The sequence below is a fragment of the Ahaetulla prasina genome, chromosome 2, assembly GCF_028640845.1.
Source record: "Ahaetulla prasina isolate Xishuangbanna chromosome 2, ASM2864084v1, whole genome shotgun sequence".
In the NCBI taxonomy this organism is placed as follows: Eukaryota; Metazoa; Chordata; class Lepidosauria; order Squamata; family Colubridae; genus Ahaetulla; species Ahaetulla prasina.
In genome coordinates this window covers 251,899,498-251,913,917 of record NC_080540.1, presented here as the reverse complement: position 1 = coordinate 251,913,917, position 14,420 = coordinate 251,899,498, and the positions used below count along the sequence as shown (strand labels likewise).

The 14,420-nt window shown below is 36.6% G+C and overlaps 1 protein-coding gene across 1 annotated transcript in view; it reads right to left on the bottom strand.

Moving 5' to 3' along the window:
* The window catches only part of MCC (MCC regulator of WNT signaling pathway), a 236,033-nt gene that overhangs the window by 181,845 nt on the left and 39,768 nt on the right, over positions 1 to 14,420 (bottom strand). Inside the window, exon 3 of the mRNA XM_058166079.1 lies at positions 7,256 to 7,467. Coding sequence (XP_058022062.1) covers positions 7,256 to 7,467 — 212 coding nt within the window. The remainder of the gene's footprint in view (positions 1 to 7,255; positions 7,468 to 14,420) is intronic.

Below are 14,420 nucleotides of genomic sequence, written 5' to 3'. Positions count from 1 at the left end.
AACAATGTCAAGTAGAATTGCTGAGAAGGAGAGAGAAAACTACTTCAATTTTCCCACAGTAATCTGGTTTCAGATTGATTTTCTATCGCTATGCCAAAATAGTTTTTTTTTTAAAAAAACCCCAAACCCCAAACTAATAATGTTGAATATCACAATAATCAGCAGTTAAAAGCCAGTTATCTGATCTTCTCTAGCTAACAGATTAGATTTATTATCTGGGTGACAAAAAACACATTACAGTACTATTTCTGGCTGTCATTATCAATGAAAAATTACTATTTGATTTCCACTAGCAAAAAAGAGAAAAATATCACAACCTAATTGTCTACCTGGTTGTTTTAGCTCTCAGATCTCACTCTCTGATCAATGATGGTTTTATACACCATTATCTGCCAGCTCATAGATCTATAATTCTGACTGGCAGCAGAATGTTCAGTATCTAATGGAAGGTGACCTTTTTCATTGTCCTGCACAGTATATAAAAATGGCAAGATTAACCACTGAAAGATCCACTAAGATTTATAACGGCTTTCTCACTAAGATACATAATATTTTTTACTGGTAATTGATTGATTACCATTGTAAGCCTTGCTATAAAGTAATGGTCAGCTTTCATTTAAAAATAATTTTGTGATCTCTTATTGTTAAGTGTTTACACTCAGTTGCATTCGACAATACAACTATAATTTTTAATACCTTACCTTAATACCTTAGAAAATCCATTTCTCTACAAAAGGTACATTTTATTAAGAATTTTTCCTATTATCTATTTTTCTAATCTTCAAAACTGTATATCATAATTCATTTTTTTCAGTTTCACACAAAAAGTCAATAAAAGTTTTCCAGTCAGCAATTTACATGGATGTTGACCTTTCTCTAATCAAATAAGTCAATCTGACCATCGGAGCAAGTTCCATCATCTTCACGATCCATTTTTCAATTGAGGATAAAGTTGAATATTTTCACCTTTGTGAAAAAATTCACAACATTCAACAGTTTTACTGAAATTGTCATAATGAAAAACAAAGTTCCATGGTTATATTTTCCATCTACGTAACCATTGGGCGCAAGAGAAGATTCTCAGATTTCAATTGTATATTATATGTAATTGAGTCCAAAATTTTATTTGAAGAACCTTTATATATTCTAGACAGATTTCTGGTTATATGTACTGGAAATGACCATGTCTGTAAAAAATACATTATTTTTTAGAAGTTCTCTTTAAGACTATAACATAATGTGAATTGTAGGAACACAGTTAGGATGGTGAGCTGACGATCGGCAGGCTCACATTTGAGATCCAGTTGCTGCAGCGGGATGGGGTGAGCTCCTGTCATATGCTCCAGCTCCTGCTGACGTAGCTGTTTGAAAGCAGGCAAGCATGAGTAGATAAATAGGTACCACTTCAGTGGGCAACTTAATGGGGACATGAAAGAGTGATGTCATTGTTCATCGTTTCAGGGCAAGAGTGATGTCATTGTTCATCGTTTCAAGCTGGAAGTGCTTCAGGGCTCCTGACACGATCGTAGTAGTAGTACTAGTAACGTGAATGTCCATCTTTTTCAATCACATGTTGTTTCATTGTTCCATTTGTACATTTTATTAAGATTTTTGGTAACATGCTAAAGTAGAGTAACACTGTTTTATTCAGTTTATAGATCTAAATGACTTGATCATAAAACAGGTCAAATTCGCTCAATATAGATCACTTAAATAATGGAATAAATAAACATCACCATCTTGACATTGCTGGTAAATGCTTTGTTTCTTCAGTACTTTTCAGAGTGAAGAAAATTGACAATGACTTTTTTAAAAACTAAAATTCAAATTAAAAACGAATTCAAGTAAAACCAAACTAGGGAATTAAAAAATCAACAGAATCAATGGGCTATGTAAATAGTACAAAAGCTTGGTCTTATGACTAATGTTGCTATTCAGACAACATGGTAATATGCTAAAGTTTTTATCTGTCAGGACAGTATGACTCCTAGACAGATAAATACAATTAATTTAAATAAAAAATATACACAGAGACACACACAAAGGATATTGGACAGAAGTTGATTTCCAAAAATTTCACCACTTTGAAAGTTTTTTTCCTTCACATCCAGGAAATTATCCACATGTTTTAATAGAACTATCAAAAAAACACAGACACTGAGAAGAAAGTAACTCACAGCACATGCTCGCATAAGAAATGGATTAGAATAAATCCAATATGTCTGATATATTTGAATTCAGCATTTTAAAACATGGTAATTCTCTTTTAGTATAGATGAAAGTTCTGAAAAACTTTCTGGAGAGTAAAGGCAAAAGTTTGGAACTTGACTAATATAATTTGTGAATATCAGTTTACACATACATGACACAACCCAATTATCACATTTAAAATCTGGAACCATTCAGCAACAATTAAAAAAATAAAAATAAATAAAAGTAGTACAGAAAAACTGTACTATTAAAACAGTTTTCAAACATATGTCTTGGAAGAATTTAAAGCTATTTGTTTTAAGTAGCTATATATATATAAAGAGGCTTTGTTTTAGACTCAGGTTGTTGCCATTTACTGTGTTTCAATATTTTACTATTTATTTTCCACTAAACATTCTTTAGAAAATTAAAGCCATTATGGATATGCAGACACACAGAGTTCAGAGCCAATTTTTCAAATGTATGTCAAGTTTAATATTCTGTTTTTATGCCCCACTGCAAAAGACAATGCAATGCCAGGACAAAATTGGATCCTGATCCAAGTAAACATAATGTTTTATTAATTGGTCCCATATAGAAATATTTCTGAATGATCCATTCTTTTTTGGAAATATAAAAAAATTCTGATTAATTTTTCACAGGAATTTCTAGAAAAACAAATAGGAATCAAATGTAAAGCAGTTTTTTTAATGTTATAAAAGAGCCATTATGCATAATTATAGAATTCAATCATATGTTATGGTGAAGGGAACAGACTGTTAAAACTCACACAAGAGCTTGTTGGTGTTCATGTTTTGTGACTGTGTTAGTTGCTGTGCTGTCTCTTCCTGGTTGTATCTATCCATGCTCTTAGATTTGGCAGGAGAAGCATGCTCCAGGTCCCCTATAACACAATGGAATATGTAGGACCTACAAAGAGAGCCTTTTCTGTTGTGGCACTCACTCTCTGGAACATCATTCACCCGGAGATCAGATTTGGCCTAATCCTATTAATCTTTCAAAAGGCCTCAAAAACCTGGTTTTGTCATAAAGTCCTGGGTCCCAGATATCTGACGAGCTGTGTCATGGCTATTTTAATTGCTGTTGCTTTTTTTTTGTTTGGTTGTCATATGTGTTATTTTGCTATATGTTTTTAAGTATTGTTTTTAAGTATTTGTAGCTGCCCAGAGTCATGTATTTGAGATGGGAAGCCACACAAATTGAATAAAACCACAAATAAACAAATAAAAATGTATATTTTTATCTATAATTTTTGTATTTTAAACAAAAATCATTTATGTAGATAAAAAAGCAAAAATGGAAATGTGGATATCATCAAATCAAGCTCTGTACTTCTTTATATTGTGAAAAAGATCAGGAGAAACATTTTCTATAAACCTGAGACGAAAATTATTTGTGTATATGTATTGGCATTTTAATGTGAGTGTCTGTGTGAGTGAGTTGTACTATATACATACACACAGATCAACATGCAGATGTACATTGATTTAATAGGCAGCTTAAAAACTAAGATCCTTTTCTAAGCATTCATTCTAATGTTTCCATACCTGCTTTTACTACCACTGATCAAATAGTAGAGAGATTAATATTTTCATATAGCCCACAGATGGTTGTTGTTCAAACCAGATCAGAAATGTGATATTTTTAAAAAGTACAATTTTGAAGTATACCTTTCTTAAATAGGTTGTTTCGTTCTTGTTTTCTTTGTTTAAATAGTATCAGAGTAAATACCAGGTGACCCAATCACCTGAGATAGAAAGGTCCCACACGCACCCCCAGTTCCCAAATTAGCCAAAGATATGTACTTGAGAGCTAGAAGTAAAGTGAAATCATTTTATCACTGATGATTGGAATTATATAACAGTAATCCCCTAGATTTATTTACAAAAACCTTTGGGGGAAAACGAGTAACTCAATAAAAGAAAAGAAATTAACAATATTTTAAAGATTTTCTATGTTAAGCATAATAAGCAAGGTTTTTTTTTTACCACTATGCTATTTCATTAATGCAGGTAAAACCAGATACACAAGTATTAATATGTATGATTAGCACTGGTTCACTTGAAGTCCTTTTACTGCAAACTGGTCAATTAACTGATAGTGTTAGCCTGCATCAAACTGAAGTTATCTAGCCAAATGGACAAAATATTCAAAGCAATATAACAGAAAAAATGAACTTTGGAAGTGGAGCATAAAAACATGCATGAAAGTTGCTTGGAGGGTCAGTCAGTGTAGGACTGAGAGCCACATCATTTATTTCTACTCTCCAAAAACAGCTCCTATCCAGTTTTGATAATGAGGGAAGAGATGCATCCAGATCTGATTTAGAAGATTATTTTCAAATTCCACTAGTCTGGAGCCATTTGTTAGCGGCATTGGTGTTTTCTAAGGAACATCTATAATGGGACATATACCATGGAAATACAAGAACATCCCTTGCCTATGTTCACCAAATTTACTGAAGCTATATTTTCTAGAATTCCCAGTCGGAGTATGACTGATATTCCCAACACATCTAAAAAGTTGCAGATTGAAGAAGGCTGCAGTAAGTTATATAATTGCCTAGTAATTTATGGCTATTAATTGATTTTGTTCTTTTTGTTGCCTTCAAGTCAGTCTGTGTGGATGTTTGCATCTGCCTAGCAAGTCCTTACAGTTTTCATGAAAACATTTTGCAAAAATGGCAGATCACTGTCTTCTTACTAGGGGGTTGAGAAAGAGGAACCAAAGTCATACAGTTAGCTTCCATATTTAAGGCCAGACTACAATTTAGGTTTCCCTGCTTTAACCACTAGATCAAACTGGTATTCTTGAAATGACATTCTTGAGGAAAAAAAGAAATGTAAGTTTAAAAAGTCAACAAATGCTGAAAAAATTGGCTCTTGATGGGACGTAGCATTTTTATTTGATAGAAATAAATCTTAAATATGTTTACAATGTAATTAAGACCCTATTTAAATATAAATATATAATTTCTAAATTTAAAAATCTGAATGGTCTTAATATTTTATAACATGTTTAACATAATAACCCTGACCTTGCTTGCAGTGAAACATAACATTAGCAATGGCTAATGGCTTATTACAGCAAAAAAGCAGTAAAGCAAGAAGCTTAAATGATACTGCCTATGTATAGTATGCCCTCTGCCAGTCACTTAGAAAAATACACTTAATGGAGACAATTGAACAGAAAAAAACCTGAAAAACGTGAAATGAATGAGATTCAACTGAAGCAGTTCAAAGGAGTACTCATTTATTAGTACAGTCTTGTGGTATAATTCTCACAAAAGGCAAGAAGTTTGCTATTATTATTAAAGTGCTATTCTTCCTCATTATTAAGCAAAGGAACCTTTCATACATTTCTTCCCTTTATTTTCATAATACTTGAAAGAGTTGAAAGGCCATTATGCAATTATGCAATAAAGTGTGACTGATGTACAATGTACATCAATTGTCAAATTTTATATTCATGCTTTTATATTAAATAGAAATGATTTGAGATGCATTCCCACAGAAACCATTCAGTAATTTGTAGACATGAAAAGGGGTCCTAATATGAGCACTCCTAAAAAACTCTGGTCACTCCTTTGTTTAAACTAAATCAATCTCATAATAATCACACATGCAGCAGAGTTTTCTGAAAAAAGAAAACATGTAGCCATTTTGACACATGTTGAAATCAATTTGCTACAGGCTTTTCTGCAGAGAATAGTGTTGAGAATCACCACAACAAGAGACAAACCAAGAGCTCCCCCAATTTCAGACCACATAGCCACTGCTCCAACAGAAGTACCAGATGCAGAATGTGACTACTCTCCCATGTCAGGCTTAGGATGACCTGATATAGGCCCATGACTGTCATAATGACCATGAACTCAAGCCACTCCTAAGAAAGGGAGCTGGGGGGTCCATAGAACAATAAATCTGGGGAACTCCACTGTCAGCTCAGAAATAGAGTCAGGGAGGTTGCTATGCAGCTGGGATGTTGATACTACAGCAACAATCCTAACTAATTCCTATTCATAACAATCCCAATGATCCCTACAGAAACAAGTGGGACGGCTGAAACTGCCATTGTAATTTGACACAGTCACGCCTTATTACAGAGTTCCCAACTCTAATTATCATTGGTAACCAAAGGCTTACCCATATTCAGGAAAGCTCTTCCTTAGATAGAAAGATACCAAGACCACATGCAGACTCCTAATCCCTCTTCTATGGCCCCTAGAACTCAATCAGCACTGGGTGAAAACTGGCACCTCAGTTTCTCAGAATTTTGATAGAGAAAATATACACAAGCTGCAAGTTAAGTCTAGAAATAGGTGTAAAAGTTTGCCTGGACAAAGTGAAAATAAATACTTTAAACTTCACCTATGCTGTACCATTCTTCTATCTATTGTGGCCCCACAAAATGATAAGCAAAACCTAGTCAGCCTCTCTAGAGAAGTATGTGTCATGCACACACACTGATGAGACAACTGCCTTCAGTCCCTAAAAGAGAACTAGAATGAAGGATAGGATGCAAGAAATGCCTTGTCCACGAAAGAGTAAGTAAGTGACTAAGTAAGTGACTTAGTAAACAAACACTGATATTTTAAGAAAAGTAAAATGAAATATTAAATGATGAAATTGGATTAATTTCTGTATGACATAACGTCTATTGCATGCTGCCCAGTTTAAATTTAATTTTTTTCAAGCACCAATGATGTAGTTATAAAAATAAAATTAAGATTAAATAAAATTAAAATTATATGCTTTAGAGTCTTTCTTAATAGTAATAATGTGTAACAAAACAAATGCTAGATGCAAATCCACAAAACCAAACAAACCAAAATGGGGATAGTCTCTTTGATAAAATCAAAGGATTATTATTTTGGAGCTAACCCATGGAATAGATGCAGAAAACTGCTCTTGCAGCTCTATATGACATGCTTATAAAGCAATTGCCCTATAACCTCTATGAATTGATGCAAATTACTATCCAAGTTGAGAGTGGGAGGAATATAACAAATTTAAAGAATTGAATCTGAAACAGTGGTACTTACAGTGTTGGCAAGCTCTAGATAACTTCCTCCGACTGAATTGCTTAGATTGGTGGCCTGTGTAAGCAATCTTTGAAGGGCAACTTGTTGATTCACAGTATTCCCACCATATTCAAATGGCTTTTGTAAAGTTGAACAACTATGCAAATCAGGGCTTTGAAGATCTCTAGCTCCGGAATCGTATTCCCAACTCTCTCTAGCTCCAGAAACGGCACCTGGATAGAAAAAGATATTTATTTTAAAAGAGTAATACAATAATTCCATAGAAATATCTTCTGATTTTTATAGTATTTTTGTACTGACTCCCCTTTGTCTCCATAAGCACAGAGCAACTAGGCATTGATCTGAATGAAAAATAACTTGTTCACTCTTCAATTTCTAAATTCAAATGGTTAAGAACTGAGGTGGCACAGTGGTTAGAGTGCAGTACTGCAGCCTACTTCAGCTGACTGCTAGCTGCAGTTCAGTAGTTCAAATCTCACCGGCTCAAAGTTGACTCAGCCTTCCATCCTTCCGAGGTGAGTAAAATGAGGACCCAGATTGTTGGGGGCAATATGCTGACTCTGTAAATTGCTTAGAGAGGGCTGTAAAAGCACTATGAAGCGGTATATAAGTCTAAGTGCTATTGCTAATATCCAATTATACTTGATAAATCAGATTATGTTTTTTTTTAAAACCATACATTAAAAAGACAACTCTTCAAATATGCAATTTGATTATAAAGGAAACAAGTACACAATTAAATAACCAATTCCAGTTACATATTAAATGTACATCATTCCCTATCTTAAAAATTGGTGGAAAATCAAAGCAATGCATAAATGTTGAGCTGTTGTACCTTATTAATATTTCTTTAAAAGGATCAAGGTCATTTTCAGCAGACTGGTCAGCATAGTAATGGATTCTGAGAATTATAGGTCAGAAACATCTGGTGGAGCACAGGTTTCCAATTTTCCATAATAGCTACAAAGCTTTGGTAATATGTTTTTAGAGACAGCTGAGCAGAAAAACATTCCAGTTTCCAGATATTTTGAGAAAGATTACTTGTCACTATCATCAAATAATCAAGAGAAATACTATGCATTTATTTTGTTTTCTGGCTGCTCTAATCTACAGCTCTATCACCAGAAAGCTAATGAGCCCTTTGTAACCCCTTCACTGAGATATCCTAGCAATAGAACAGAATAGAATAGAATAAATAGAATAGAATAGAATAGAATTTTTTTATTGGCCAAGTGTGATTGGACACACAAGGAATTTGTCTTGGTGCATATGCTTTCAGTGTACATAAAAGAAAAGATACGTTCATCAAGAATCGTAAGGTACAACACTTAATGAGTCATAGGGTACAAATAAGCATTCAAATCATATTAGGAAACAGTCAATATAGTTATCCATGTATTCATAACATCTCAGATTATTTACACGCTTGCCTTTGAAGGCTGTTCAGAATTGCAGTTATTGGGAATATTCCTTTGTTTCACATTACATTTCTTCTGGTTGTAAGGATTACCCTCTGATGTCTTTCCTTGGGTTATTTCAACTTCTGAAAAGAGTAAATAGGCCTCTTCAAATCTTTCACAAAAATTCATGGAATAACCTATCTACTTCGGAATGGTAAAGCAACTATGTTTTTTTACAGGCTTGCAGTGCTGCTTTGGAGATTACTCCTGTCTCTCCAGTAGAAGTAGCTCCCAAAGCAATTTCCTGAGTCTGGAAAAAACGATGCTAATTTAACTATTAGAGAGGAGATGCTTTGTATGTAGCTCCACATGTTCTCCATATATATTTTGAAGGATTAAATTGTAATTAGACACACACAGCTTCATTATACCACCTCATCTCAGGTTTCTAAGTGATGTTCACTTTGGTTCTTCTTGTTGTTGTTTATGCCAGGCGATCATATTTTTATTCATCCAACCCTTTTAGTTATGTAAGAGTAAATAAGATTTCAAGCAGCTATTCTTTTCCAACTGCTTAGCTGTGATTTGCTTTATTATGCTATTTTAATTTTCAAGTAACTCTCAATTAACAAGATTTACAGTATATACAGTATATTGCTCATTACTCGAAACTAGGATATAGGATCCAAAAACCAATTATTGGATATTTTAATATAGCATAGATGGAAGACAAGCATGTAGAGTCTTGTTGGAAAATTTCATGCTGCATCTTCTCTACTCATAACTACCATAATACCCATTTAATTACATCGGCATCTGAACAATTGAAGAACAGCTGCAGCACATTGAGCTGAGGCAGGAGTTAAAGGCCAAAATCTTTATTGAATTCTATGCATAATGGTTATTTTGCTTCACATAATGTTAATTACTTTCAACTACAGCTGCACTGATGCATCAATAAAATACAATTTACTCAAAGTGCATTCATTGAAAAGTATCTAACTGCTGAAAAAGAAACCAACACAATACAAAAGTAAAACTATGACCACCATCCTAGATTCTACAAGGAGGATTCTACAAGAAATTATTAGAAATGCTGGCTTTGTAGTTTCATTGAACCCACATTGTTTCACTGAACATTTAACTGTGCAATTGTTGAAAGAAATGAAATGTAACCTTCCCAATAACTTAACTACTGCATGAAATAGGAAAATTGTCTCAGATTCATTCAGAATATGGTAATGGAGATATGTGAGTTTTTTCTCTCTATTTTTCTTTTCTTGGGGCAGTATTATCTTGAACTTACTTTAGCTTTACTTTTGGATAAATATGATTCCTGCCGTATTGGATAAGAAAATAATTCTCTTGAAATTATGAAAAAAAATTTCATAAATATTATGAAGTTAAGCAAAATAAAAAAAATATTTTACCAGTAAACTGTACAGCTCTTTTATTTCATCTGTTGTAAAAGTTATTGCAGAAAGTAAATTATTTGGTGCAAATAGATTACATAATGATAAAAGATGAGACAGATTGTTACTTGTTTACAAACAATTTATTTATTTTTATTTATTTATTTATTTATCAAATTTTTATACCGCCCTTCTCCCGAAGGACTCAGGGCGGTGTACAGCTTAAATAAAACACAATATATATACAATTAAAATCAAAATTTAAAATAAAACATATTACAAAAAGGCCAATGTTTAAAAATTTAAATTTTAAAATTTAAAAATATTTAAAACCCCACAACAATAAAACCCAATTAAAATGTTAAAAAACCATTATGCCAGTCCAGCTTGAATAAATAAGTATGTTTTTAGCTCACGGCGAAAGGTCCGAAGATCAGGCACTTGGCGTAGGCCAGGGGGAAGTTCATTCCAGAGCGTCGCTGCTCCCACAGAGAAGGCCCTACTCCTGGGGGCCGCCAGCCGACATTGTTTGGCAGACGGCACCCTGAGGAGACCTTCTCTGTGAGAGCGTACCGGTCGGTGGGAGGCATAAGGTAACAGCAGGCGGTCTCGTAAGTACCCGGGTCCTAAGCCATGGAGCGCTTTAAAGGTGGTAATCAAAATCTTGAAGCGCACCCGAAAGACTACAGGAAGCCAGTGCAGACTGCGGAGCAGTGATGTTACATGGGAGCCACGAGCGGCTCCCGTTACTACTCGCGCAGCCGCATTCTGGACTAACTGTAGCCTCCGGGTGCACCTCAAGGGCAGCCCCATGTAGAGAGCATTGCAATAATCCAACCGAGACGTGACCAGAGCGTGAGTAACTGTGCATAAGGCATCCCGGTCAAGGAAGGGACGCAACTGGTGGACCAAGCGAACTTGGTAAAAAGCCCTCCTGGAGACGGCCGCCAGATGTTCATCAAAGGACAGCCGTCCATCCAAGAGGACGCCCAAGTTGCGAACCACCTCCTTTGGGGCCACTAACTGCTTCTCAACAGTCAGCTGCGGGTGCAGCTGACTGTACCGGGTGCCGCATCCACAGCCACTCCGCCTTGGAGGGATTGAGCTTGAGTCTGTTTCTCCCCATCCAGACCCGACGGCTTCCAGGCACCGGGACAGCACTTGATAGCTTCATTGGGGTGGTCCGGGTGAAAAGTACAGCTGAGTATCATCAGCGTACAGATGATAACTCACCCCGAAACCACTGATGACCTCACCCAGCGGCTTCATATAGATGTTGAACAGGGTAGGCGAGAGAATCGACCCCTGAGGCACCCCACAAGTGAGGCGCCTCGCGGACGACCTCTGCTCCCGTCAACACTGTCTGCGACCGGTCAGAGAGATAGGAGGAGAACCACCGATAAACGGTGCCTCCCACTCCCAATCCCTCCAACCGGCGCAGCAGGATACCATGGTCGATGGTATCAAAAGCCGCTGAGAGATCTAATAGGACCAAGGCAGAGGAGCAACCCCTATCCCTGGCCCTCCAGAGGTCATTCACCAACGCGACCAAAGCCGTCTCCGTGCTATAACCGGGTCGGAAGCCGGACTGGAACGGGTCTAGATAGACAGCTTCATCCAGGTGCCGAGGGAGCTGCCATGCAACCACACTCTCTACAACCTTCGCCACAATTTATGAATTATTGTGTCAATTCTCATTAGGGACAGAGGCATAGGTATTACCTTAAATCAAAGTGGTGGTTACCTAATTCAGTACTTTCCAGAAAGGTAAAAAGTATGTTCATTATCCTGGAAAAATAGCCTAGAGTAAGTTGGAAGTTGGTAGCATTAGGAAACATCAGGACCACTTCTAATAAAATGATTTTTATTTATTAGTCATTTTTGCCATTATAGCCATTACAGTATATGAATAGTTAGGCATCACCTTGCAGCTGTACTGGAATACATTCCCAATACATCTACAAAACCAGAATGTTTTGGGATCTTTTTGTACAAATGTAGGAAAGGGGGATGCAGGTCTTTCCTTTCCTTTCCTTTCCTTTCCTTTCCTTTCCTTTCCTTTCCTTTCCTTTCCTTTCCTTTCCTTCTTTCCTTTCCTTTCCCCTTTCTCCTTCCCCTTTCTCTCCTCTCCTTCCCTTCTTTCCTTTTCCTTTTCCCTTTCCTTCTCCTTTCCTCCTGCCAGGTAGGTACACGGCTCATGCGAAGGCTCTGGGAGGGCGTTTTCAGCCTCCAGAGGGCCGGGGGTTAGAGACAGTTTTCACCCTCCCCAGCCTCCAGGAAAGCTTCTGGAACCTGGGGAGGGTGAAAAACAGGCCTACTGGGCCTACCAAAAGTCAGGAAATGCACCATTTCCGGCCTCCGGAGGACCTCCGGGGGCTGGGGGAGGCCGTTTTCGCCCTCTGGAGGCTTCAGGTAGGTCTGCTAGGCTCAAAATGGGATGCGGGGGAGTGGGTTGTGTGTGCATGCATGGGGGAGTGTGGGGGGTGGAATGCACATGCGTGGGAGGGACGGGGGCATTGAATTATGGAGGTGGGCATGCACGCGTGCAACCCCCCGCGCTCCACCCTGCTTTTGGTTCGTGACGACAAAAAGGTTAGCCATCACTGGTCTAGTGGTTAAGGTACCAGGCTAGAAATAAGAGACTCTGAGTTCTAGTCCTGCCTTATGGAAAAGCTAGCTGGGTGAACTTTGGCCAGTCCCTCTCTCTCAGCCCAACCTACCTCACAGGGTTATTCTTGTGGGAAAAATAGGAGGAAGGAGTATTAGCTATGTTTGATGCTTGAGTTATTTATAATAAAGGTAAACTGAACATCTAACATATAAATAAATAATCCTTTTTTCTCCTATCTGTTAGATTACGCAGCTGGAACTGACTGATGGTGACAAGCACATATCCCAAAATGCCCCAATGAGAAAAGGATGAAAAAGAAAAAAAATGAAAAAGCTTTGGATTCCCAGTCTTTTCCTCTTTTCCACTTCTCCAAACTCTTAGAAGCTTTTTATCAGCCTCTGATAAGACTTTAGTAAGAAAGAAAATATTAACTTAGCAGTTATGAAATGTGAACATGTCCCCAGTAAAATCTGATGCATACAGGAGTCCTCCACTTTTCTTTATATTCAATCCATCCATCCATCCATCCATGGCTAACAGTATGCCATATAGCATGGGTGTCAAACTCATCATGTCACGTTGCTGTCATGTGACGTTTCACAATATTTTTCCCATTCGCAGAGCTGAGGTGGTATGGTCTGCATGTGACACATCTGGCCTGCAGGCCGCCAGTTTGACACCCCTGCCATATAGGATAAAATGAAGGACACTGAACAGAAGCTTTGGAAGCAGAACAAAACAAATGCATAATGCAAACAATGGCTGCACTTGCATGCAAAACATGTCATTATGGTTATCCCTTCTTTGATTTTGCTTTGATTTGCCTTTCTTCATTTTAATGTCCCCCCCCCCCCGCCCAGTACATTGCTCAATCAATCTGAAATGGGGTCGCATAGAAATCTCATTAATAAAAATAGAAACTAGCCAAAAATTGCTTGATATATTTTAATGCCTCAAGCATTCAGCTATTTTTATAAAACAATTGAAAACAATACATGTAGGTTTAGAATCTGGTTATTTTATTAACTGGTCTTAAAAGGATAGATATAAAATGAAAAAATACTAATTTGTCACGATAGTAATACAAATTCCTCAAGTTGTACTGCCAATTCTTTATATGTTAAATGAGCAATGTCAAAACTATGATACTTTAACAGGATTTAAATAGATGTTTCATGTGATTTTTTTAAATAAGAAATGAGAAATTCATTAGAAAACATGATGCTTACATTTTATATAGTACTAAGGGAATGGAACTACATGATATTATGTAGGGAATAAATATATTTTTCTCCTTCCTGGTCTACTATTTTGAGATATAACCTAGGCAAGAAACATGCAGTTCTGTAGATGTTCTTGAGTTCAAATCTCGCAGCTCTTTTCGCATCCTGGACATAAACTGTTTCAACTCCTACCCTCAAAACGACGCTATAGAGCACTGCACACCAGAACAACTAGACACAAGAACAGTTTTTTCCCGAAGGCCATCACTCTGCTAAACAAATAATTCCCTCAACACTGTCAGACTATTTACTGAATCTGCACTACTATTAATCGTTTCATAGTTCCCATCGCCAATCTCTTTCCACTTATGACTGTATGACTATAACTTGTTGCTGGCAATCCTTATGATTTATATTGATATATTGATCATCAATTGTGTTGTAAATGTTGTACCTTGATGCACGTATCTTTTCTTTTATGTACACTGAGAGCATATGCACCAAGACAAATTCCTTGTG